Source organism: Muntiacus reevesi, chromosome 2 (assembly GCF_963930625.1).
Source record: "Muntiacus reevesi chromosome 2, mMunRee1.1, whole genome shotgun sequence".
Lineage (NCBI taxonomy): Eukaryota > Metazoa > Chordata > Mammalia > Artiodactyla > Cervidae > Muntiacus > Muntiacus reevesi.
In genome coordinates, this window is record NC_089250.1 from 197,194,643 (window position 1) to 197,220,244 (window position 25,602).

Consider the following 25,602-nt stretch of genomic DNA (forward strand, 5'->3'; position numbering starts at 1 on the left):
TAGAAAAGAGGTTAGACTCTCATAAGTACAATATAAAAAATACAAAACAAAATCAATCACAAAAATTAAAAAAAAATTATATATATGGAATTCGTTTTTATAAACTAGGTTTTTTTTTGAAAGGTAATAGTAGGCTATAAACATGAAAGTTAAAGGGGTAATAGCTAAAATTTTTTTTAAAATTAAGAAGTGATAATAGTAAAAATATACCTAGGAATTTCTCTGGAGCTGTTGTGGGCAGTGTGGGGTCAGTTCAGGGTCAGATAGTCCCTTGTTTCAGCTTGTACTTGTTCTCAAGGTCTATAGGTGCCCCTCAAATGTGCAGTCTCAGTATGAACTGCCGGGTTTTAGTCTGATGCACCTATCACTTCCAGAGTGGTTCCTCCTTTGTTTATTTTGGCTTCTTCTGTTTGCAAGTCTCTTCAGTGTATAATTTCTGCCCTGACACAGGGGTCAAAGGTGGTTACTTATTTAGGCTCACTCGTTCAGTTGTGTTGTGGGGAGGGAGGGACACTGCAAACAAATACTGCTGGCATATGTGGGGAGTGCTTATGGTGGATGGACCACACTGGGTTTGCCACACCCAAGGTGGCATGTACTTCCCAGGTCCACACTTTTCAGGCTCCAGGGTGCTCTGCAAGGGCACTGTCCCAAGTGGGCCCTGCATTTCGTGCACTTCCCAGGTCTAAGCTGCTCAGGTTTTTGGTTTCTCTGCGGAAGCACAGACCCTGATGGGCTGTGCATTTTGTGCCCTTCCAAGGTCCAAGCAGCTTATGCGAGACCTGGTGCGTGGTGAGTGCACTGTCCCAGGTGGGCTGTGTGTCTTATTTACCTCCCAGGTCCTGGCTGCTTGGTTTCTCAGGTGTGCAGTGAGAGCACAGTCCCAGATATGCCATGTGTCTCCTCTGGGGAGCTGATCTCAGGCTGTGATACTCCTGGCAGATGTCAACCGTCCAGGATCCCAGGAAGACATGGTTAGCAACTGGGAGCCTGCTCAGTTTGTTGGAAGATGTTGTCTCTGGGGCCAAGATTGCAGCAGCCCCTTGCCTTCCAGCTCTGGCTGTCACATGCCTGTCTCTCCGCCTTCGGGGGGGGACAGCCCTATACAGCAGCTGGCTTGCTGTCCTTGGTATTCTCTCAATCCTTCATTATGTGAGCACACCAGGGATCGCCAGGTGGTGTTAGAGCCTTTTGAGGGAAAGGTCTTCTTTTTTTTTTGTCTCTGGGGAGCCCATGGTTTGGGTTGCTGTCTCACATTAGCTCCTTCAGATTGTCCTCAGGGCATTCAGGCCTGGTCCTCGTCATGAGCCTCTATGCCATTTCTCCATTTCCACTTGTAGTTGCAGTTAGGCACATATTCTGTGGGTTTTGTTTTTTTTTCTCCTGGTTGTGTTGCTCTCTGAGATTCCAAAACTCCCCATAGACATGCCTGTGAGAGGGCTTCCTACTGTGTGGAAACTTCTCCTCCTTCATGACTCCCTCCCCAGGCTGGGTCTCCATCCCTAAATCTGTCTCTGTTTCTGTCTTATATTTTTTCCTACCTCCTTTCAAAGAGATTGGACTGCCTTTGTGGGTGCCTGGTGTCCTTTGCCAGTGTTCAAAAGTTGTTTGCTCAACATTCAAATGATCTTTTGATGAATTTGTGGGGGAGAAAGTGGTCTCCCCATCCTATTTCTCCTCTATCTTTGGACCGCCTCCCCCCAAACTGTTTTACAAGGCAGCTGCATAATTTTACATTCCCTCAGCAATGAATAAGGTTTCCAATTTCTGCAGTCCTTACCAACACTTGTTATACTCTTTTTGATTATACCCATCCTAGTGTGAATTAGTATCTCATTGTGATTTGAGTTTGTATTTCTCTGATGACTGATGATATTGAGCACCTCATTATATGCTTATTAGCCATTTGTATATCTTTTCAGATCCTTTGTGCGTTTTTTAATTGAGCTGTCTTTTTTAATTAAATTACTGGAGATCTTTTTGTATTCTGCATACATAACTTTCCTTTTAAAATAGATTTACTTAAGTAAAAAAGTTATTTGTAAGATGGAGTTCACAGTTCATATATCATAGAATTGCCATAAAGATTGAGTTAATGTACAGAAAAAGCTTAGCATGGGGCACATAGTGCTTTAAAAAAATTATTTCATGGTATTATTGATACAAATACTACAGATAAGGAGGTCAGCAAGTACAGTGTCTCCAAGATTTGAGAATATTCCTTTTTGACTAGACTATTTTAATTCTTTTAATTGTAATCAGTTGGAAATTTCAAGGTACTGTGACATAGAAACTGGTCAAAGCTTTTCATACATCCCTTAGTTTCTTGTCAGATAAAATCTAAGTGTTACCTTTACTGTTTCAGCCTCTATCTGAAGGTAGGAGTCTTCAGTGATTCAGACACTTTTGGGCTTCTGAGATGAATGTGCCTGATTTATTGACTTAGGAAGGGGTATCCTAAGCCTATATCTGAGCCTCTGTAGGGAATTTTCAGTCTGGGAGTTTAGAAAATGCGGCACATTTCTTAAAAGAGATCTCAGAGAAATTTTAAGGGTAAAGTTGAGTACTAGAGTATATATGGTGAATGTTAGTTAAACTTTTAGATCTCTGCTATGGTGGAATTTCATTCCTATTTTTTCTTGTTTTGTTTAGGAAAGAAAAATACCACATACAGTCATTTGCATACTTTATTCATCCTCTGTTAGTGCCTACATGGAAAAGGTCCCATGACTTTGGATTTAGGTACAATTTGTTACTGTTAATAAGGAGGAAAAAATTGTTACTTGGTAACTGCAAGGAAGTCTAGGCCCTAGTATCCCCAATAACAGCAGCCTACATTATTCTCCCCAAATATAAAAATGAGTAGATGGATAAAAAATTAAGGACAGAAATTATTTCATTTAATCTTCATATTTCAGGTGTCTAACATAGAGAAGATGTCCCACAAATGTGGAATCTGTTTTCCCTGAATAAATGTAGGAGTGATATTTATCATTTCTAGTTCTAAAGGTAAATGTTTTATTCCTTTTCCTCCTAGGTTTTCCTAACTGTGAAAACTTTGTACCTACCAAATGTAATGGTTCTGTAACAGACAACAGTCCTCTCTTTGGCCTTGACTGTGAAATGGTAAGTGCTACTTTTGATTTTCCACTGGAGTGTTGCACACTAGGATCTAGTTGTCTTGATTGTTTTGGTTCTAGCATTCAGTTTAAATAACTGAAAGTTGACCTATTTCATCACATTTTAGGAAAATTGAATCTTTGCTTCAGGATGAGGAATAAATATCACATAAGTTTTCTAACTTGTTCAATCTAATTTTTGATTATTACTCAAAGTTGATTGCTTCTGGGTTTTTTTTTTTTTTTTAATTTTGCTGCACTGGGACTCTGTTGCTATGCAGGCTTTCTCTGGTTGCAGCAAGCAGGGACTACTCTGTAGTTGCAGTGCAAGGGCTTCTTGCGGTGGCTTACCTTGTTGCAGAACATAGACTTTAGGGCACATGAGCTTCAGCAGTTGGAGTTCTTGGGCTTAGTTACTCTGTAGCAGCATGTGGAATCTTCCCATTCAGGGACCAAATCGATGTCCCCTGCATTGGCAGGCGAATTCTTAATCACTGGACTACCAGTTGAAGTCTGCTTCTGTCTTTTGCACAGGTTTTTTGTCATTGTTGCCTTGAAGACTTGCCTCAATTACCATTGGTTTGACTTGGTTTTACACATTTAAGATTAGAAGGATTTCCCTTCTTAAGCTTCCTTTGTGTTTTACTTTGTCTAAACCTCCTTTCAAATGCTGTGTATTCCCTCACTTAGTGCTCAAATAATAGTTTCTCAACTCTTAACAGTGGATAAGACCTAAGGATTTGGAGTCATATCAGGGTGTGTATCCTGGCCTTGCCTGTCTCCTTGGACAAACTAATTCCCTAATTCTTCCTCTGTGAAGTGAGGATAATGTTAGAGGCTATTTCATGGGGTTATTATGAGATGGTATATAAAATACCTAGTATTGTATTAGATAATAGTCCATGCTAATAAAAATTACTTTGTAGTGATACTTAGCATAATACTGGGTTGTAGTATACAGTAAGTGGTACAATTATAATTGATGTTATTGTGTCTGTCGCTCTTAAGCACATCCTTCCCAGAGAAATTGTACTGTGTTGGTTACCTTTAACTATAATAATGTTCAGCAAACTGCCTAGCTTTAATTTCATACATACTGGGTCTTCTAGTCAGCAAACAGCTGTACTGTTGTCTCAGGGACCCCAGTAGATTAGAATAGATGACAGCTGATATAGTCTTAAATAATGAGAGAAAGCAAGAGCTTCCACAGTTTAGCAGCCTAACTACATCCTAATCTTTCAGTGCCTTACATCCAAGGGAAGAGAACTAACACGTATCTCACTGGTTGCTGAAGGAGGCGGCTGTGTTATGGATGAACTTGTTAAACCTGACAATAAGATTGTGGACTACCTCACCAGGTATTTTTAACTCTGCCTCCAGCTCTTGATAGGTGTCAGACTAGAGTGAAATGAGACTTACCAGGAATAGCCTGTAACTTCTGTTTAGTTAAGTATTATCTACTTACTATCAAAGAAAAGGCTTGGGTACCACAAATTTTAATACTGAAATTGTACAATGTCGGTATATAATGCTCTTATCCTTCTTGCTCTCTAATTTTCCTGTGACTTTAAGTCACCAGAATATTATCTTCCTTGTCATAGAATCTGACAGTTGTAGCAGCTGCCAAATACCTTTGCTCTCTGATAAGACCCCATCAGAAAAATCTTATAAATCATCTTTTGGTTGTCAAATGATCTTAGACCTTAATCTCTTTTGGCCCCAGAAACCAAAACAAAACTAAGTTTTCCACAGCAGAAATTTGAAGTTCAAGATTTTTTTTTATCATTCCAAAGATTAGCATGCAATTTCAGAATGTACACAGTACTGTGATTAGGCAAAGAAAAGCCAGGAAATATTACTGTTGTTGCCCATTGTAGTTACATCTATCAGTTCATGCTTACTTAGGCACAGAGAGGCCATGATAATGATGAAGACTGTCCTATTAGTAGACAAGACAATTATACAATATTGTTAGGGAACAGTCATATGTGACAAAGCTGTATGTATAAGCATGTTTGTCATAGTATTGAAAAAATATGGGAATATGAATGTAGGGGGTTGGTTAAAAAGAAAATAGGGGGTTGGTTAAAATGTTCTATCTAGTTAATGGAGTACTCTAACCATTTAAAAGGGTGTGCTGAAATAGATTTATTGATATGAAAACTTGTTCATGACATATAGAAAATGTTATGTTTATATTATATAGTAATATGCATTATGATTGCCACGTTGCTTGTGGGATCTTAGTTCCTCAATCAGGGATCACAAATCTGGGCCCACCGCAGTGAAAGCAGGGAATCTTAACCTCTGAACCACCAGGGTAGTCCCATGATAACATTTTAAAATTTTTATTTATTTTTTCATTTTTTTAACTTAAATTTATTTATTTTTAATTGGAGGACAATTGCTTTACAATATATTGTGTTGGTTTCTGCCATACATCAACATGAGTCAGCCATAGGCACACATATGTCCATTTCCTCATGAATCTCTCTCCCACCTTCTACCCATCCCAAACTACTAGGTAGTCACAGAGAACTGGATTTGCACTCCCTGTATCATATAGCAAATCCCCATCAGCTATCTATTTTACATATGGTAATATATATGTTTCCATGCTACTCTCTATTCAACGCACCCTCTCCTTTTCACCATGTCCACAAGTCTGTTCTTTATGTCTGTGTCTCCATTGCCGCCCTGCAAATAGGTTAATCAATACCATATATATTCTATATATATAAATTAATATATGATATTTGTTTATCTCTTTCTGACTTCCTTTACTCTGTATAATAGACTCTATGTTCATCCACCTCATTAGAACTGACTCAAATGCATTCATTTTTATGACTGAATAATATTCCATTCTATATATGTACCATAACTTCTTTATACATTCATCTGTCCATGGACATCTTAAGTTGCTTCCATGTCCTATCATAAATAGTGCTGCAGTGAACATTTGGGGTACGTGTATCTTTTTCAATTATGGTTTTCTTAGGGTATATGCCTAGTAATGGGATTGTTGAGTCCTATGGTAGTTTTATTCCTAGTTTTTTTAAGGAATCTCCATACTGTCTTCCATAGTGGCTGTATCAATTTATATTACTACCAACAGTACAAAAGTGTTCCTTTTCTCCATACTCTCTCCAGCATTTATTGTTTGTAGATTTTTGGATGATGGCCATTCTGACAAGTGCATTTCTCAAATAATGAGCCATATTGAGCATTTATTCATGTGCTTATTAGCCATTGCATTTTTATAAAAATGAAACATACATGAATATATATGTATCAAAAAATATGAAAGGGTATTAAAGTGTAAAAAGTGATCTCTGGGTAGTGGGATCATAGGCAGTTTTTAATTTCTTCTTTGTTTATTTTCAACCTTATTACACTGAGCATTTATTAATGTTTTATCAATTTTTTAAAATATTCTTTTCAAAGTGACTTTCCAGGGAGGAAAACTTAGTAATACCCTGGCTTGTCCATTTCTCTGTTTTTTTTTGTTGTTGTTGAAAGTTTTTCGGGAATCACAAAGAAGATTCTTAACCCAGTGACAACCAAACTCAAAGATGTACAGAGACAGCTGAAGATGCTTCTTCCTCCTGATGCTGTGTTAGTGGGCCACTCCTTAGATTTAGATCTCAGAGCACTGAAAGTGAGTATCTGATTTAGGACTTAGTTTTTCTAGCGTATGTGCCTGTTTTATCTATCTTAGAGCTAAAGCCTTCTGTTCCCCAGTCCACTTATTTTTTCCTTTAATATAGGATGCTACTCATTCTCTTCTCTTTCCTCCTCAGATGATACATCCTTATGTTATTGATACATCATTGCTTTATGTCAGAGAGCAGGGCAGAAGATTTAAGCTCAAGTTCTTAGCTAAAGCTATTTTGGGGTAAGTTTGTTTGAATATTATAATATTATCCTGATAGACTGCATATAAATTAGCATATTGTGTCTTATTTAAAGCATATTGCAAAAGTTCAGCCTCTCTACTCTTCCTCTTTCTTAGTTTGTAAACATTATTAGGAAGTCTGTGATCCTAACTTCAGAGAGAAGTATGACTCATAAATGAAAAAACTATGGGAATAAAAAACGAGTTGCATTCGTAGCTGAAGGTTGATGGATAGAACTGGACAGAAGGGGCAGAAAAGTTACCCAAAACTTTGAAACAACATTCCTATATTGAATGTATCCTAATATGTATAAACACATGTATAATGATGTACATTATAGTGTGGTTTAAAATAGCGCCCAAATCTTCAGATATTCTACAAGACTATTTAAGTAAATTATGGTTATCTGTATAACTAATGCTTTGTTATTAAATGTGACGATTATGTGCTAATAGTTGAGTTGCTCAGTCGTGTCCGACTCTTTGTGACCCTGTGGACTGCAGCACACCAGGCCTCCCTGTCCATCACGAGTTCCTAAAGTTTACTCAAACTCATGTCCATTGAGTCGGTGATGGCACCCAACCATCTCATCCTCTGTTGTCCCCTTCTCTTCCTGCCTTCAATCTTTCCCAGCATCAGGGTCTTTTCAAATGAGTTAGTTCTTTGCAGCAGGTGGCCAAAGTATTGGAATTTCACCTTCAGCATTACTCCTTCCAATAAATATTCAGGACTGATTTCCTTTAGGATGGATTGGTTGGAACGCCTTGCTGAGACTCTCAAGAATCTTCAACACCACAGTTCAAAAGCATCAGTTCCTTGGTGCTCAGCTTTCTTTATAGTCCAACTCTCACATCCATAGATAACTATTAGAAAAACCATAGCTTTGACTAGACGGACCTTTGTTGGCAAAGTAATGTCTCTGCTTGTTAATACACTGTCTGCGTTGGTCATAGCTTTTCTTCCAAGGAGCAAGCGTCTTTTAATTTCATGGCTGCAGTCACCATCTGCAGTCATTTTGACTGTGACTGGTGATGGAAGTAAAGTCCAATGCTATCAAGAGCAATATTGCATAGGAAGCTGGAATGTTAGGTCCATGAATCAAGGTAAATTGGAAGTGATCAAACAGGAGATGGCAAGAGTGAACATCGACATTTTAGGAATCAGTGAACTAAAATGAACTGGAATGGGTGAATTTAACTCAGATGACCATTATATCTACTACTATGGGCAAGAATCCATGAGAAAAAATGGAGTAGCCATCATAGTCAACAAAAGAGTCTGAAATGCAGTACTTGGATGATTTCAAAAATGTCAGAATGATCTCAGTTCATTTCCAAGGCAAACCATTCAATATCACAGTAATTAATCCCAAGTCTAGCCCTGACCAGTAATACTGAAGAAGCTGAAGTTGAATGGTTCTGTGAAGACCTATAAGACCTTCTAGAACTAACACCCAAAAAAAATGTCCTTTTCATTAGAGGGGACTGGAATGCAAAAGTAGGAAGTCAAGAAATACCTGGAGGAAAGGCAAATTTGGCCTTGGAATACAGAATGAAGCAGGGCAAAGGCTGATAGAGTTTTGCCAAGAGAATGCACTGGTCGTAGCAAACACCCTCTTCCAACAACTCTGCGCATGTACATCACCAATTGGTCAATACTGAAATCAGATTGATTATATTCTTTGCAGCCAAAGAAGGAGAAGCTCTATACAGTCAGCAAAAACAAGACTGGCAGCTGACTGTGGCTCAGATCATGAACTCCTTTCTGCAAAATTCTGACTTCAATTGAAGAAAGTAGGGAAAACCGCTAGACCATTCAGGTATGACCTAAATCAAATCCCTTACAATTATACAGTGGAAGTGACAAATAGATTCAAGGGATTAGATCTGACAGAGTGCCTGAAGAACTGTGGCCAGAGGTTCTTGACATTGTATAGGAGGCAGTGATCAAAAGCATCCCCAAGAAAAGAAATGAAAAAAGGCAGAATGGTTGTCTGAGGAGGCCTTATAAATAGCTATGAAAAGAAGAGACGTGAAAGGCAAAGGAGAAAGGGAAAGATATACCCATCTGAATGCAGAGTTCCAAAGAATAGCAAGGAGAGATAAGAAAGCCTTCCTCAGTGATTAATGCAAAGAAATAGAGGCAAACAATAGAATGAGAAAGACTAGAGATCTCTTCAAGAAAATTAGAGATACCAGGGGAAAATTTCATGCAAAGATGGGCACAATAAAGGACAGAAATGTTATGGATCTCTCAGAAGCAGAAGATATTAAGAAGAAGTAGCAAGAATGCACTGAAGAACTATACAAAGAAGATCTTCATGACCCAGATAATCACGATGGTGTGATCACTCACCTAGAGCCAGACATTCTGGAATGCGAAGTCAAGTGGGCCTTAGGAAGCATCACTAGGAACAAAGCTAGTGGAGGTGATGGAATCCCAGTTGAGCTATTTCCAATCCTAAAAGATGATGCTGTGAAAGTGCTGCACTCAATATGTCAACAAATTTGGAAAACTCAGCAGTGGCCACAGGATTGGAAAAGGTCAGTTTTCATTCCAATCCCAAAGAAAGGCAATGCAAAAGAATGCTACCACACAATTGTACTCATCTCACACACTAGCAAAGTAATGCTCAAAATTCTCCAAGCCAGGCTTCAACAGTACACAAACCATGAACTTCCAGACGTTCAAGCTGGTTTTAGAAAAGGCAGAGGAACCAAAGATCAAATTGCCAACATCCACCAGATTGTCAAAAAAGCAAATGAGTTCCAGAAAAACATCTACTTCTGCTTTATTGACTATTCCAAAGGATTTGACTGTGTGGATCACAATAAACTGTGGAAAATTCTAAAAGAGATGGGAATACCAGACCATCTGACCTGCCTCCTGAGAAATATATATGCAGGTCAAGAAGCAACAGTTAGAACTGGACATGGAACAACAGAATGATTCCAAATCGGGAAAGGAGTACATCAAGGCTGTATATTGTCACCCTGCTTATTTAACTTATATGCAGAGTACATCATGAGAAATGTGGGACTGGATGAAGTACAAGCTGGAAACAAGATTGCTGGGAGAAATATCAATAACCTCAGACGTGCAGATGACACCACACTTATGACGGAAAGTGAAGAAGAACTAGAGAGCCTCTTGATGAAAGAGGAGAGTGAAAAAGTAGGCTTAAAGCTCAACATTCAGAAAACTAAGATCTTGGCATCTGGTCCCATGACTTCATGGCAAATAGATGGGGAAATGGTAGAAACAGTGACAGACTTTATTTTTTTGCGCTCTAAAATCACTGCAGATGGTGGCTCCACCCATGAAATGTGCAATAAGGGGATGTCTAAGATGTTACTGAGAAAAAACCTGGGGATTATTCTCCAATTTATAGGTTAATCTCCATAAAATGGAGATTCAGAAGAAGATTCAAAGATTTTGAGATATTGATATGATGTAGATTAGATTTAGATATATCTATAGACAGAAGTATATGTATTTTAAAAAATTTTAAAAAATAATGAGACTTCTCTGGCATTTCAGTGCTTCCAGTGAAGGGGGCACAGGCACTATCCTTGGTCAGGGAACTGAGACCCATATGCCACACAGTGCAGTCAAAGAATTAAAAAAAAAAAAAAAAAATAGAAAACTTTTAAGTATATAATAGACATGCATGCATGAATGCAAAGTTGCTTCAGTTGTGTCCAACTCTTTGTGACTCTGTGGACCATAGCCTACCTGGGTCCTCTATCCATGGCATTCTCCTGGCAAGAATACTGAAGTGAGTTGCCATGCCCTTTTCCAGGGGATCTTCCCAACCCAGGGTTTGAACCTATGTCAGTTAACTCTACCTGCATTGTCAGGAGGGTTCTTTACCACTAACCCCACCTGGGAAGCCTGTATATTAGACACTTGTATACAAATAGAAAATTTCTGGAAGATAACTTTATTTATTTATTTTTTATCAACATTTTGTATGCTTTATTGAAAGTTGACAAGTGCAACAGTTAAATACAGTGACACCTTACAACTGTGTAGAGAACATGCACAGAAACATATGCAGATAACTACTATACAGGTAATATGCAGAAACCCCTACTGGGAAATCCATTAGCTAGAACTCCGCATTTTTCAAAGTATTCAACCAGTTCAATCAAAGGATTTCAGTGAACAGGGAGTGACTTCAAGATACTCAGCAGCTAAAAGATTGCAGATTACACAAAGTGACTAACTGTGCCAAATTCTTAAAATCTCTTTAGGGAGGTGTGTTTTGCTTCATGGGTTTTTCATGGAGATCGCTATAGAAAAGACAATCCACACCTCTTCAAACAGCCAGTGAAACATCTAAATTGCAATCTGTACAACCTAAATAGTAGTTATAGTCCTCTATTGTACAAAATAGTTACACTACATACACAAATATACAACAAGCAAAACAACCTTCATGGTAAGAGAGCTTAGGTCCCAGCTACCTGTCACCATTTAGTCATGCTAATAGTTTTGTGTCATCCACTGTTTCAGAAAGAGGCACAATTTTTTTTTTTTTAATGGAGTCTGGTGACAGTCGTCGTTTGTACAATGAACTTTGTTTTCCCCTCATCTTAGGTGAGACTAAGCTTCACTCTTGACCTTCACCTCCCTTTCCAGTTCCTCTCGGGGGAGGAGAGGAAAGTCCAGTGGCAAGCTCCTCTGCTTCGGAACCCCATGGAGTACACTACCATGCAAGCAGGAAGAACTCTTGGAGGTGGGGAGGGTGGGGAGCAGGGGCGGGGAGTGGAAAGGCACAACAGCTCCTCAGAATGAATGAAACCATTTCTCACAGTTCTGCCAAGCTGCATGAGGTCCCAGTATATCCATGCTAATTCTCTGATTAACCTTTAACTCACCCAACTAAGAAATTTCTTCAATCCGAAAGCATATGAGTGTTTTAATACTGGAAAAAAGAGAAAACGTCATGTGTCAGTCTCACGTCTCTTTTGCAGCGAGCAATGAAATGGGTGGCGGTGGGGGCGGACCCCTCCCCTAGTACATCTTCTCAGGTCTCTTCAGTTCAGACCACAGCAACCAGTTCTTCGGGGGCCGGGATGGCTATGCAGTTGGTCCTGAGCCGTGGGACGCTGGCTGGGCCGGGGGCTGTGTGGTCCCCTGTGGCTGTGTGGTGGCAGGGGGCGAGCCAGTCTGCAGCTGGGCCTGGAACTGGGCAAGCTGCTCGGGACTGGCCAGTGTCTTCAGCAGATTGTTCTCCTGCTCCAGCTGGGAATTTTTCTCTATGAATTCCTTGATCTGTTCCTTGAGGACCTCCACTTCCTCTCTAACCGCATACATCAAATGGCTTTTCACCAGATCCATAGCTTGCTCGATTTTGTTGTCAATAGCTGCCACACTTGCACCAGATGAGCTATTGTCAAGTCTCACAGAGTCGTTTTCGGTCCCGAGCAAGGATGACAAGAAAGAAATTGAAAAATGTCTCAGTTGGTAAACTCCTAGATCCATCGCCACTGGTCTACACCATTGGGATTTCATGCAATTGCAGCCAAAAACACCCTCGCAGGAAAAAAAAATAAAAAAGAGGGAATACTAGCCACCTTGTTGGGGCTAGATAAAAATCTTCCAGCTTTACACAGCTTAGGGAGAAACCGAAAACGGCAGCACTAATTGAAAGAAGCCCGGCTTCTGGGGCTTGGAGGTTCCGGGAAGACGCAGCTCCCACTGCTGTGCAGAGAAGGCTCCCTGGTCAGCCTGGAAGATAACTTTAAAACCACAGCTACATCTAAGAAATGAGACAAGGGATTGACTAGGGAGTGAACCAGAGACTTTTTATTAAATAGCCATTGATGATGTGCTTACTGTAGACAAAGCCATTCCTGATCATTCTGTATTCTCAGTACCTCTCAGATCTTGGCACTAAGGAATAAACGAATCTTGATTGTTGTGATTCAAATCTAATTACTGGGATGCTAAAATTTTACATGTAGCTAGAACTTTGGGGCAGTTGAAAGAATCTGTTATTAAAGATGCTCTCAGGACTTTCCTGGCCTTCCAGTGGTTAAAACTCCATGCTTGCAATGTAGGGGGTGTGGGTTCAATCCCTGGTTGAGGAATCCCACATGCCGCACCTCACAGCCACAGAATTAAAAAAAAAAAAAAAAGAATGCTCCCAGGTACCTCAATTTCACCTTGACTTTCCAGGAAGGATATACAGTGTCCAGATAGGCTTGGTCATGATGCCACAGAAGATGCTAGAACAACCCTTGAATTGGCTCGGTATTTCCTCAAGTATGGCCCAAAGAAGGTTAGTATCTTTGCTTTCTTTAAAATTATGAGACTAGAAGTGTCACAAACCACCATATCCTATTTCTTTACAAAAATGGGAGTGTAATTCAAGGTGAACATATATTTGATATTAAGATGTGTATCACTAGCATAAATATAGTGGTTAAATGTCTCTGAACTTAGACTTAACCTGTTTTTCAATAGGTGAAATGATGTGTTATAGATGAAGTGATATATGTTATAGGTGAAATGATATGTGATATCTAAGGCAATTTCTCTGAAGAACTTTAGTTTCTAGTTTTTAGTTTCTAGATCTGTAAAATGGGAACACACTTCTCTGGGATATTGGTGAGGGTAAATGAGATATTGTATAGTATAATGCTGTTAGCACAGTGCCATGAATTTATTAAGCACCATAAAGTGGTATTAATCATTATAGCTGATAGAATTCCAGTGGTTAAGACTCTGTGCTTCCATTGCAGGGGGCATGGGTTTTATCCCTGGTTAGGGAACTAAAGATCTTGCATGCTACTTTTAAGTCACTGGAACTGATGTTAGTAATTGTGATAATTATAAATATCTTCATAGATTTTTGCTCTCTTGGGGTAGCACTGTTTCAGCAGCAGTTGCCACTTGATTTCTAGGAAGAACTGCATATCACTTGAATAAAATCTAAGGAAATCTGAATTAAGCATGGGCTTTAGTTAATAACACACTGGAAAAGAATTTATAAAAGAGTGTATATGTGTAACTGATTCACTTTGGTATAAGTAGAAACTAACACAACATTGTAAATCAACTATACTCAAATAAAAATTAAAAAAAAATAACAATAATTGTGTCAAATATATAATACTAATTTAAGATATTAATAATAGTTGAAAATGGCAGTTGAATATGTTTGGGAACTCTATACTCTCTTTATAATTTTTCTGCAAATCTAAAATGATTTTGAGTAAGAAAACTTGTATTTCTATACACGAAAACTCCCAAAGGGCTCTCACTTTATACAAAGAGAATAAGCTAGAATATTTTTAATAATTTTGTATTAATATAATAAAGTCTTTTTTCTTTATATTGCCATGAAAACCATTCTTTTATAATTTCAAAAGGTTGCATGTTTACAGAGAAGTAAGTTTTAAGTGACTTTGGAATGAATGAATGGTCACTGCTTTTCACTTAGCCCTGCTTGATCCTTTCCCATATTCATGTCACATCGGCAGCTGGTAACAGATTGCCATTCTTGCTTGGCTAAGCAGCCAGAAGCAATCTGGTAAGTACTGAACCCAGTCTAGGACTGTGGCATCAGCAAAGTTCACTGTCTACAGAAGCAAAGAACACCACTTGAGTAGGTTTTTCAGGTTTGAGCATTTTGTTTTGTTTTTTAGCCTCAGATACTTTCAGTTCAGTTCAGTCACTCAGTCAGGTCCGACTCTTTGCGACTCCATGGACTGCAGTACACCAGGCCTCCCTGTCCATCACCAACTCCTGGAGTTTACTCAAACATGTCCATTGAGTCAGTGATGCCATCCAACCATCTCATCCTGTCATCCCCTTCTCCTGCCTTCAATCTTTCCCTGCCTTCAGTCTTTTGAAATGTGTCAGTTCTTCATATCAGGTGGTCAAAGTATTGAAGTTTCAGCTTCAACATCAGTCCTTCCAATGAATATTCAGGACTGATTTCCTATGGACTGGTTGGATCTCCTTGTATTCCAAGGGACTCTCCAAGAGTCTTCTCCAACACCACAGTTCAAAAGCATCAATTCTTCAGTGCTCAGCTTCACTGAATGGACCTTTGTTGGCAAAGTAATGGTGTCTCTGCTTATTATTTAATATGCTGTCTAAGTTGGTCACAGCTTTTCTCAATCACTACCTGCAGTGATTTTGGAGCCCAAAAAAATAAAGTCTGCCACTGTTTCCACTGTTTCCCCATCTATTTGCCATCAAATACTTTACAAGATATTAAATGATTTTTACCACTTTATTTTCCTTTAAGATTGCAGAACTAAATCTGGAGGCACTATCTAGTCACCAGGAAAGCCAAGAGCCAAGAAATACAGCAGAGTTAGTTCAGCAGCTAAACACAAGGTAATATTTTTCAGTTCTAAATATTTACAAAGATAAATGGAGTATCTGATTGCTTATTTAACAACAAAACTTGGCAATTTCTTTTCTCCTTTTGAGTCTATTGAGAAATGTTTACCAATAATATGAGTAACATTCTTCCATTACAAAAACTATGGAGGGAAAACTACCATCTACTTCCCTGAATAGCATGTTTTTCTAATTTTCTGAATATATTGACTTGTCTTAAAATAACTCATTTTACACAAAAAGTGAGATTGAAATACATTGAACTAAGTAGCATGAGAGGAGATATAGACTAGTGAGTATTTTGATTAAAGGAGTTGGCTATAGCCTGATGTCTTGCCCAGATTGGGGAAAATACAAACAAAAAACAGATTCAGAAGGGGTTTGTCTCTGCAGCATAGTAAATATATCAGATCCTTAGAATCTAGCCTAAACTTTGATAAAGAGCTTTGAATATATTTTTTGTTTATCCTTCCTCTCCCTAAATTGAGAGCAGCAATGACAAATAAAATGTCTATAATGGTGGACATGTTCTGTATCTGTGCTATCCACATATGTGAACCTTATAGTACATGTGACTACTGCGATTAAGGGACTGAATTTTCATTTTATTTAATTTTAATTAAAATAACCACATGTTGCTAATTGCTACCATGTTAGACAGTAGAAGTATAAAGAAGTAACTCTTGGGTTAGGGAAAACTGTTATTCCTACCTTAACCTCCTTCTTTATAGTGTTTTAGAATGCCTGGACTCAGTGGGCCAGAAGCTCCTTTTCTTGACCCGGGAGGCAGATGCCAGTGTACTTTCTTCTTCCCAAAACTGTCAAACTATTAAGTGCCTTTCAAATAAAGAGGTGAGTGACCCACTGTGTCTCTGAAGGTTGTATTCAGAGTAGAGGGTAATGTAACCCTTTGTAACCTATGCCAGTATCAAGCTGTTTTTCATCAGCAACCTTGTGTACCATTAGCCAGTCTTGCTTCTGTCTCAAATTTCATATGGAGCACTTTTAGTCTTAGTTACCCAAAAGGAGCAGAACTGTCAGCTGCCAGTGTCTTTTTCCAGATTCCAGCAGGCCTGTGGCTTTGGCCTTTGAATTTCTGTCTCTCATGACATTGGTAATTTCATTTTGCGTTTCCTTATAATTAGATTCAGGTTATGCAGACTATATTTTTTAGCCAGATCATACATAAGTAGTATGTCCTTCTCCGGGTACCACATCAAGAGGCATATTTGTCCATCTATCCCTCTCTTGTTTTTATTTTGATGATTTTAACAAGATGTTGTCTGCTTTCTCTGTTAGAGAGTTACTGCTTTTTCCCCTTACTTCAAATAATTACTATGTGAGGATATACTTTAAGTAAAGCAGATACCTTGCTTTTCATCAAAATCCCCTCCTGCTCTTATATTTAGCAAAAACTGATGATTTTTAGCTGAACCAATTTTACTGTGATTGTTGTACAAGGATGTTTCCAACTCTATATACTTCCTCCATATTTACTAGTTGTTACTCAGCATTCTGTGAGCAAGAGTCCTCCCATTACCTTATTTATTTGTTCATTCATTCATTAATTTCATGTGGACCTATTTTATTTCAGTATGCTCAGTTGTATCTGACTCTTAGTGACCCGTTGGACTCTAGCCCACCAGGCTCCTCTGTCTGTGGAATTTTCCAGGCAAGAATACTGGAGTGGGTTCCAATTTCCTACTCCAGGGGATCTTCCAGACCCAGGGACTGAATTCACATCTCTTGCATCTCCTGCACTGGCAGTCAGATTCATTACCACTGCAGCTTCTGGGAAACCCTATTGATGTCTATACATTTATGCAGAATAACTACTATGAAGCCGAAATGGGCATTTCATTTCTGGACAATTTGAACTTTTTTTTATATGAAACTTAAATATTAGTAGGTATCCTCCTCAGAGGATATTTTATTACTCTGGTTAGGACTCTCGATACTATGTTGAATGGAGGTGGCAGGAGCAGGCATCCTTGTTCCTGATCTTAGAGAAAAAGTTTTTAGCCTTTCACCTTTGAGTATGATGTTATCTGTGGGCTTTTCATATAAGGCCTTTATTGTGTTGGGGAAGTTTCCTCCAATTTTTAGTTTTTTATTGTGTTTATGAACTAGTGGTGAATCTTGTCAAATGCTTATTCTGCAGTTGAATGATCATATGGTTTTGTCTTTCATTCTGTTAATGTGATATATTACATGGAATTGTTTTCATACACTGAAACATCCTTGCATTCCAGGAATAAATTTCACTGTGTCATAGTGTCTAATGCTTTCAATGTGTTGTTGAATTCAGTTTGCTAATAACATTTTGCTGTCTAAAGTAATCATTGGATTGGAAGGATTATTTCCATTTTGTTGTTTTCTGTATCTTTTACAGCTTTTGTCCCTCTTGTCTTTTCTACTGTCTTCCTTTGATTTTCATTGATTGTATGTATGTGTGGGTGTGTAGAAACAGACTTTGATACCCTTCTCATTTCCTTTTGAGTATGTTCTGTAGATATTTTCTTTGTAGTCATCATTGCAGTTATCTTAAAGTTAAAACATTGTATTTTAAACTGATAACAAAAATTAAACTGATACAAAAATTCTACTCCTATAAGCTCCACACCACTCAACTTTATGTTACTGATATCATAAATTGCATTTTTATATATTATATACATATTAACGATCTCAGATATGTGGATGATACAACTCGAATGGGAGAAAGTGAAGAGGAACTAAAGAGCCTCTTGATGAGGGTGAAGAGGAGAGTGAAGAAGCCAGCTTAAAACTCAGTATTAAAAAACTTAAGACCATGGCATGTGGTCCCATCATTTCATGGCAAATAGAAGAGGAAAAGGTGGAAGCAGTGACAGATTTCCTCTTCTTAGGCTCTAAAATCACTGCGGATGGTGACTGCAGCCATGAAATTAGACGGCAGTTGCTTCTTGTCAGGAAAGCTGTATCAAACCTAGTTGTTGTTCAGTGGCTCAGTCATGTGTGACTCCTTGCAACCACATGCACTGTACCGTGCCAGGCATCCCTATCCATCACCATCTCTGGGAGCTTGCTCAAACTCATGTCCATTGAGTTGGTGATGCCATCCAACCATCTCATCCTCTGTTGTCCCGTTTTCCTGCCTTCATCCTTTCCCAGCATCCAGGTCTTTTCCAATGAGTCAGCTCTTCTCATAAGGTGGCCAGAGTATTGGAGCTTCAGCTCCAGTCCTCCCAATGAATATTCAGGACTGATTTCCTTTAGGATGGACTGGTTGAATCTCTTGCAGTCCAAGGGACTCTCAAGAGTCTTCTCCAACACCACAGTTCAAAAGCATCAATTCTTCAGCACTCGGCTTTCTTTATGGTCCAACTCTCACATCTGTACATGACTCCTGGAAAAATCATAGCTTTGACTAGATGGACCTTTTTGGCAAAATAAATGTCTCTGCTTTTTAATGTGCTGTCTAGGTTTGTCATAGCTTTTCTTCCAAGGAGCAAGCATCTTTTAATTTCATGGCTGCAGTCACCATCTGCAGTGATTTTGGAGTTGAAGAAAATAAAGTCTGTCACTGTTTCCATTGTTCCCCATTTATTTGCCATTAAATTTTTCACTCTCCTCTTTCACTTTCATCAAGAAGCTCTTTGGTTCCTCTTCGCTTCCTGCCATAAGGGTCATGCCATCTGCTATCTTAGGTTATTGATATTTCTCCTGGCAATCTTGATTCTAGCTTGAGCTTCATCTACCCTGGCATTTTGCATGATGTACTCTGTATGTAAGTAAATAAACAGGGGGGCAGTATATAGCCTTAATGTACTCCTTTCCCAATTTGGAACCAGTCTGTTGTTCCATATCAGAATAACAATTAACATAGGCATGTAGTTATTTTTTCCATGTTTTTGTGAATTTAAGTTCTGGATAATTAAAAGTGAATTTATGCATCAAAATTACATCAGTACAGTGTATTATGTGTGTGTGTGTTCATGTATTTACCTTAATTGGAATACTTTCATGTTGTTGTCTAGTATCGTTTCATCTTAGGGACCCCCCCCCCTTTAGCATTTCTCATAAGAGTAAGCCTAGAGATGATAAACTACCTCGAGTGGTTTTTGTTTTTGTTTTTTTTTTAACCTTCATTTTTTAAGCATAGTTTTGCTGGATATAGTTTTCTTGGTTGATGGGGTTTGTTTGTTTTTTAGCTCTTTGCATTTTTCACTGTCTTCTGATTTGCAAGGTTTCTGTAAAGAAATTCACTGATAATCTTATGAAAGCTTCCTTGTATGTGATGAAGTGCTTTTCTCTTGCTGCTCTCAAGATTCTCTCTTTAATTTTGTCTTTTAACAAATTTGATTGTAATGTATCTTTGTGTTGGTCTCTTTGGATTTATCCTTCTTGGAGTCCTTTCAGTTTATTGAATTTGTATGTTCTTTCCTTTGCTCAGATATGGGGGGTTTTCAGCCATTATTTCTTCAGATAAGCTCTATATCCCTTTTTCTCTTCTTCTGGGATGCCTATATTTTTGTATATTAGTCCTCTAGATGATGTTCCATAGCCTCTTAGACTCTATTTGCTTTTCTTTATTCTTTTTGCTCTAACTTAATGATTTCAAAGATATATTTTCAAGTTTGCCTAATCAAGTCTGATGTTGAAACCCTTTAGTGAATTTTACAGTTCACTTAATGTATTTTTCAGCTCCAGAGTTTATTTAGTTCTTTTTTATATAGTTGCTCTCTCTTTAATGAAATTCTCCTTTTGTTCCTAATTTCACTAATTGTCTATCTTTGTTCTCTTTTTAGTTCATTCTGTATTTCTCTACGTAAGGTACCTCTCCCATTGTTAAGAGTCTGGCATTGTGGAAAGGAAAGTTTTCACTGATCAGCTCATCGTGAGGTTTCAGGACCTCTCAAACCTATTTTGAGGATGTGTTGTCACTGAGCTTGTACAGGTGCTTTTAGTTGTCTCATACTCCCTGAGCAGCTTGTCCTTGTTTCCTTTCAGAACTTGTAATCTGTTGCTTCTCCTGACATCTGTCTTTGGAACTGAACTGCAGATCTAATGATTACAAGTTCATTATTAAGCTGTGATTGCATCTGTTTTCAGTGGCTTCCAAACAAGGCTGCCAGTCCTATCAGTGCTTTGAGTCAAATGAGACAGAAACTAGTCTCTCAGACAATGCCCAGTCTAACCATGACATTGAATGCATGGTCCACTCTTGTTTCTGACCAGAGGGAAGATCCCCAGTATGGGAAGTTTCCTCCATGTTGAACTCTTCTAGGTCAGATAGTGCAGGCATAGATTGGTATCCAAAACTGCATATTTCCCTTTTCCTTTTGCTGGGATCCCTTGTTGTTGTGTCTGGGTGCTGTAGTTCTCCACTGGTCTCTTACATTCTTGCAAAGATATTTTGGCCTACATAGTATTAAAGTGGTATGTGTGGGAAACTGAGGGCCTAAAGCTTCCTTGTACTCTTATCTTGCTGATGTCATGTTCTCTTTTTTCTTTTTTTAAAGTGTTGATGATTTTTTGAGAAAGATGTGCTAGGAAGAGTAAGTTTATAATGCTCTTGGGAGGGATTGGTATTTATCTTTTCCAATCTTTTCTTTCTCTTTTTTCCTTAATTTCTGTCCTGATATCTTTCTTTTTTTTCCTTCACTGCAGTGGCTCCAGTAGGGTATTGCCTCTTCTCTATATATCTGATTATTCCCCAGAAACACTGCTTCTCTGAGGCTGTCAAGTCTCTTCCTTGTAGTCAAGGGCTTGAACCTTCAAAGTTGTGACCTGTGTTTATTGTTTTGGCATTTAGTTGTGTACTTTTTTCTGGGACTGATTTTGTTTGTTTCACCCAAGCCTTATGTGCCCCTTGGTTCCCTTGTACCTCTTCTCCCTCTTTACTCAAAGGCTTACAACAGTGTGGGGTGATGGTAGCTCTGTTGGAATTTAGCTTGTTTCTTTACTTAGAGGTAATTTGAAGGTTGTAATAGTCTGCTTCTTAGTAATGCTAAAGATCTGGGTCATATGTGATTCTGTTCTTTTTACTGATTAGATGGTTTTTTATAAGGCTGTGTGGTTATCACCATTTTTCCCCCAGATCTTGAAGTCAGTCTCATATTGCTTTTTAATATGGGTAAAAAGACAACCATTGTTTATATTACTGTGGCTCACCTCCACAAGCCACAATAGACTACTAGATTCCTGCCTCATCCAGGCTGTGTGTGCTGTTTTCTACAGGTTCTTGAGCAGGCTAGAGTGGAAATCCCCCTGTTTCCCTTCAGCATCGTGCAGTTCTCTTTTGAACCCTTTTCACCCAACCTCACTGAAGAGATGAAAAAAAGGGTAAGTGAATGGGTTCTACTAGATGATTTATTTAATGACATTATAATCTCCTCCAATTAAGGAAAGTAATACATACTTATATTAAGTTTACTATATATTTATCTAAATTTTTTCTATAGGTAAATTGCCATTTACATTTTTATGATGGAAATCAGACTATATATTGTATTTTGCAACTTTATTTTTTCACTTAACACTGTATCTTATACATTTGTTCATAACACTGTATAATCTTTGCACTGCATAGTTTTCTGTTGTAGGACATACCTATTATTTTCAATTTGATAAATTTTTGCTATTCCAAATAATGATCCCATGAAATCCCCGTATACAAATCCTTGTACATTTGACAGGTATTTGTGTTGAGAAATTCCTTGAAAGGATTTGTCCCAGTTTCAACTTATGATTTCTTTAGATTTGACTTGATTCTCTTTCCACATCCATCTCCTCACTGTATTCTGTTGTTTTTCTTGTAGATAAAGATTAAGTGGACAGAGATGTCAACTGTCTACGCTGGGCCATTTAATAAAAATTGTAACCTCAGGGCTCTGAAGAGGCTCTTTAAGAGTTTTGGTCCTGTCCGGTCAATGACTTTTGTTCTTGAAACACATCAGGTAATGAGACAAGAAAACTTAGATTTTTGACTTTCTAATCTATTATGGTAAATTCAGATGCCTTTTAGGGTCATTCAGATATTAGTGATTTGAGCTTGATTGTCACCAACTGGAATGTGAGACATGCTCTGCTTCATGGGAACAGTGTTGACCCACAAGAATGTGTGCCCAGTACTGACAAGATCTGTTTTTTTGAGAATCAAGAAATCTGCCAATACTCATATTGCCTCCAGTTTTCTTAATTATCATGTAGGCCAGACAAAAATTGTATCTACTGCTTTAAGGTACCTTATGTACCTTAATGTACCTCAGCTTTAAATGATAAAATGCCCTTTCAAAAAGAGCAGCAGCTTCCATGTGTTGGAAGTCTGTAGGGCTTAAAATCCAAAGTATGCTCATAACTGGGTTAAGATACTGGAGGAACACAACCTCTTTTTTTGTTGCTATTAGCTCTCTAATCTCTTGGAGTTAAGGTTTGTTTATTAGTTTGTTGCATGTGTGAGTGTATGTTCAGTCACTCCAGTTGTGTCTGACTCTCTGTGACCATATGGACTGTAGCCCACCAGGCTCCTCAGTCCATGGGATTCTCCACTCAGGAATACTGGAATGGGTTGCCCTGCCCTCCTTCAGGGGATATTCCTGATTCAGGGATCAAATCCACATCTCTTGTATCTCCTGCATTGCAGGCAGATTCTTTACTACTGAACCATTGGGGAAAAAACCTGATAGTTTAATTACTTTTACTTTTTAAGAAATAATATTATACATGGTTTTTAAAACTCCTACTTTTTTAGAAGGACGTAATGAGCAAGCCTCCATCTTCATGGTCATAGAAGAAGTTGAATAAAGACTAAAGTTGTTATATGAAGCAATAATAACATTATAAGCACAGTACCTAGAGACAGAAAGTCATGAAAAGAATTGAAAGTAAAAACTTAGAATATCTGTAGAATGATATACAATAACTGGTAACAATGAGGGCCTCCAGGGAGAGAGGAAGTAGGTGATTGGAAACAGGTTAGGGGAAGAATGTTCACTATAAATTTTTAGTACCTTATAATTTTGATACAGGCAACTGTTATCTGGTGCAATAAACTATTACATGTAATAGCTACTCAATATAACATTATAATAACTATTAAGTTTAGTAACTATTAAAATGAAGCAAAAATTAAAGTATCCATAGTGATCTAAGTGCAGAATCCTAGGTGTTTAAAATGTTCTTTCCACAAATATTTTATGTTTATATTTTATTTTATGTTTAAAATGTTCTTTCCTGCACCTAAAAATAGAAATAAAAAGATCATCCCTGAGAAGATAGACTGAGGGATGGAAAGGGACTGTAACTCGTTCCTATAAGTCTTGTCTTTTTTTTCTTTCTTTATGCATAATACACATACAATTTGCCTTTTTAACCATTTTTAAATATAGTCCAGTGTTATTTAAGTACATTGTCTCCAGAACTTCTTCATCATCTCATACTGAAACTCTGTACCCATTAAATAGTAACTCCCCAGTCCCCTTTCCCCCAGTCCTGTTAAATACTATCATATATCCTATCTTAATAATCTGACTACTCTATGTTATCATGTAAGTGGAATCCTACAATATTTGTCCTTTTGTGTCTGGCTTGTTTCACTTAGCATAATATTTTTAGGGTTCACCGATGATGTAGTATATATCAGAGTTTTTTTCAAGGCTGAATTATATTCCATTATGATTATACCACATTTTGTTTATCCATTCATCCATTGATGAATATTTGAATTGTTTCCACCTTTTAGCCATTCTGAATAGTGCTACTATGAAATGAGCATGGATATAAAAGTATTTAAGTCCCTGTTTTCAGTTCTTTTGGGTATATACACTAAAATAGAAATTCTGGGTTAAATGATAATTCTATTTCATTTTTTGAGGAACTGCCATACTGTTTTCTACAGCAGATGCACCATTTTACATTTGCACTGCAGTGCCAAGGGTTTCAGCTTCTCCATATTCCAGCTGACACTTGGTGTTTGTTTTTTTAGGGGGTGGAGGGGTGGGAACCCCTTGTGGGATCTTAGTTCCCTGACCAGGGATTGAACTTGTGCCCCCAGCATTGGAAGCACAGAATCCTAACCACTAGACCACAAGGGAATTCCCCAACACTTGGTTATTTTTGTTGTTTTTGGATTGGGGGGCATTTTTTGTTTTGATCCATCCTAATGGGTGTGAAGTAATATCTTGTGGTTTTTCTTGACTTCCATCTCCCTAATGATTAGTGATGTTGAATATCTCCATGTTTATTGGCCATTTGTATATCTTTGGGGAAATGCCTCTCCAAGTCCTTTGCCTACTTTTTAATTGGGTTGTTTGATGTTTTTGTTGTTGAGTCTTAGTAGTTCTCTATATATTTTATTTTTTAAATGCTTATTTATTTGGCTGTGCCAGGTCTTACTTGCAGTTTGATCTTTTTTGGGACATGCAGACTTTTTAGTTGCAGCATATGGGATCTAGTTCCCTGACCAGGGATCAAACCCAGTTCTCCTGCATTGGGAGCATGGAGTCTTAGCCACTGGACCACCAGGGAAGTCCCCTATATATTTTTGACTCCTTCAGTAGATATGTGATTTGCAAATATTTTCTCCCATTCTTTCTGTTGGCTTTTGACATTGTTGATAGTTCTTCCTTGAGACACATTTTAATTTTGATTAAGTTCTCTCTCTCCTTTTTTAATTTTGTTGCCTGTGTCTTCGGTGTCATATTCAAGAAATCATTGTCAAATTCAATAAAATGAAGCTTTTCTATGGGAGCACGTTAACCTCTATGATGATGTTTTGGCTCAGACTATCACATTGATTTAGCTATTCTGGTTAATCAAATGGAAAAGAAGTAAATTTGAAGATACAAATCCAGTGGAAGAACTTAACCTCCAGAAGTTTGTGGGAAAGCTGCTTATTTAAAAAACTAAGCTAATAAGACAAATGGGAATTTCTGCCTGTGACATACAGTGATAACTTTAGTGATTAATAATAAATAATATGAAAAGCAATTTGGGCAGTAAATAATTTTGTTACTTACCCCATAGCACCCAGAGAGAGAAGGGCTTCAATTTTAAGTGACAAATTTAGGTTATTTTCTGAGAAACCAGGTCCTGCATGTGGTGATTCTACTTAAAATGACAGTTTGTGATCACTGTCTAGCCCAGCACAGCGGGGACATCCATTCTGGTGACTTTGGCCACTGTAGTTTAGGGGGACTCTATTCCCAGCCCCTTCTCTGGCAGTTTGAGCTTGCAAA

The 25,602-nt window shown here is 38.1% G+C and overlaps 1 protein-coding gene and 1 pseudogene across 2 annotated transcripts in view; one reads left to right on the plus strand and one right to left on the minus strand.

Annotated features, from left to right (window-relative positions):
- Positions 1-25,602, plus strand: part of REXO5 (RNA exonuclease 5) — a 55,057-nt gene that overhangs the window by 22,779 nt on the left and 6,676 nt on the right. For both annotated transcript variants that reach the window (XM_065924450.1, XM_065924449.1), the window contains exons 7-15: positions 3,038-3,126; positions 4,362-4,477; positions 6,642-6,780; positions 6,923-7,017; positions 13,205-13,307; positions 15,285-15,376; positions 16,114-16,234; positions 21,605-21,709; positions 22,186-22,323. In XM_065924450.1, coding sequence (XP_065780522.1) covers positions 3,038-3,126; positions 4,362-4,477; positions 6,642-6,780; positions 6,923-7,017; positions 13,205-13,307; positions 15,285-15,376; positions 16,114-16,234; positions 21,605-21,709; positions 22,186-22,323 — 998 coding nt within the window. The remainder of the gene's footprint in view (positions 1-3,037; positions 3,127-4,361; positions 4,478-6,641; positions 6,781-6,922; positions 7,018-13,204; positions 13,308-15,284; positions 15,377-16,113; positions 16,235-21,604; positions 21,710-22,185; positions 22,324-25,602) is intronic.
- Positions 10,964-25,578, minus strand: LOC136160588 (TSC22 domain family protein 1 pseudogene; annotated as a pseudogene).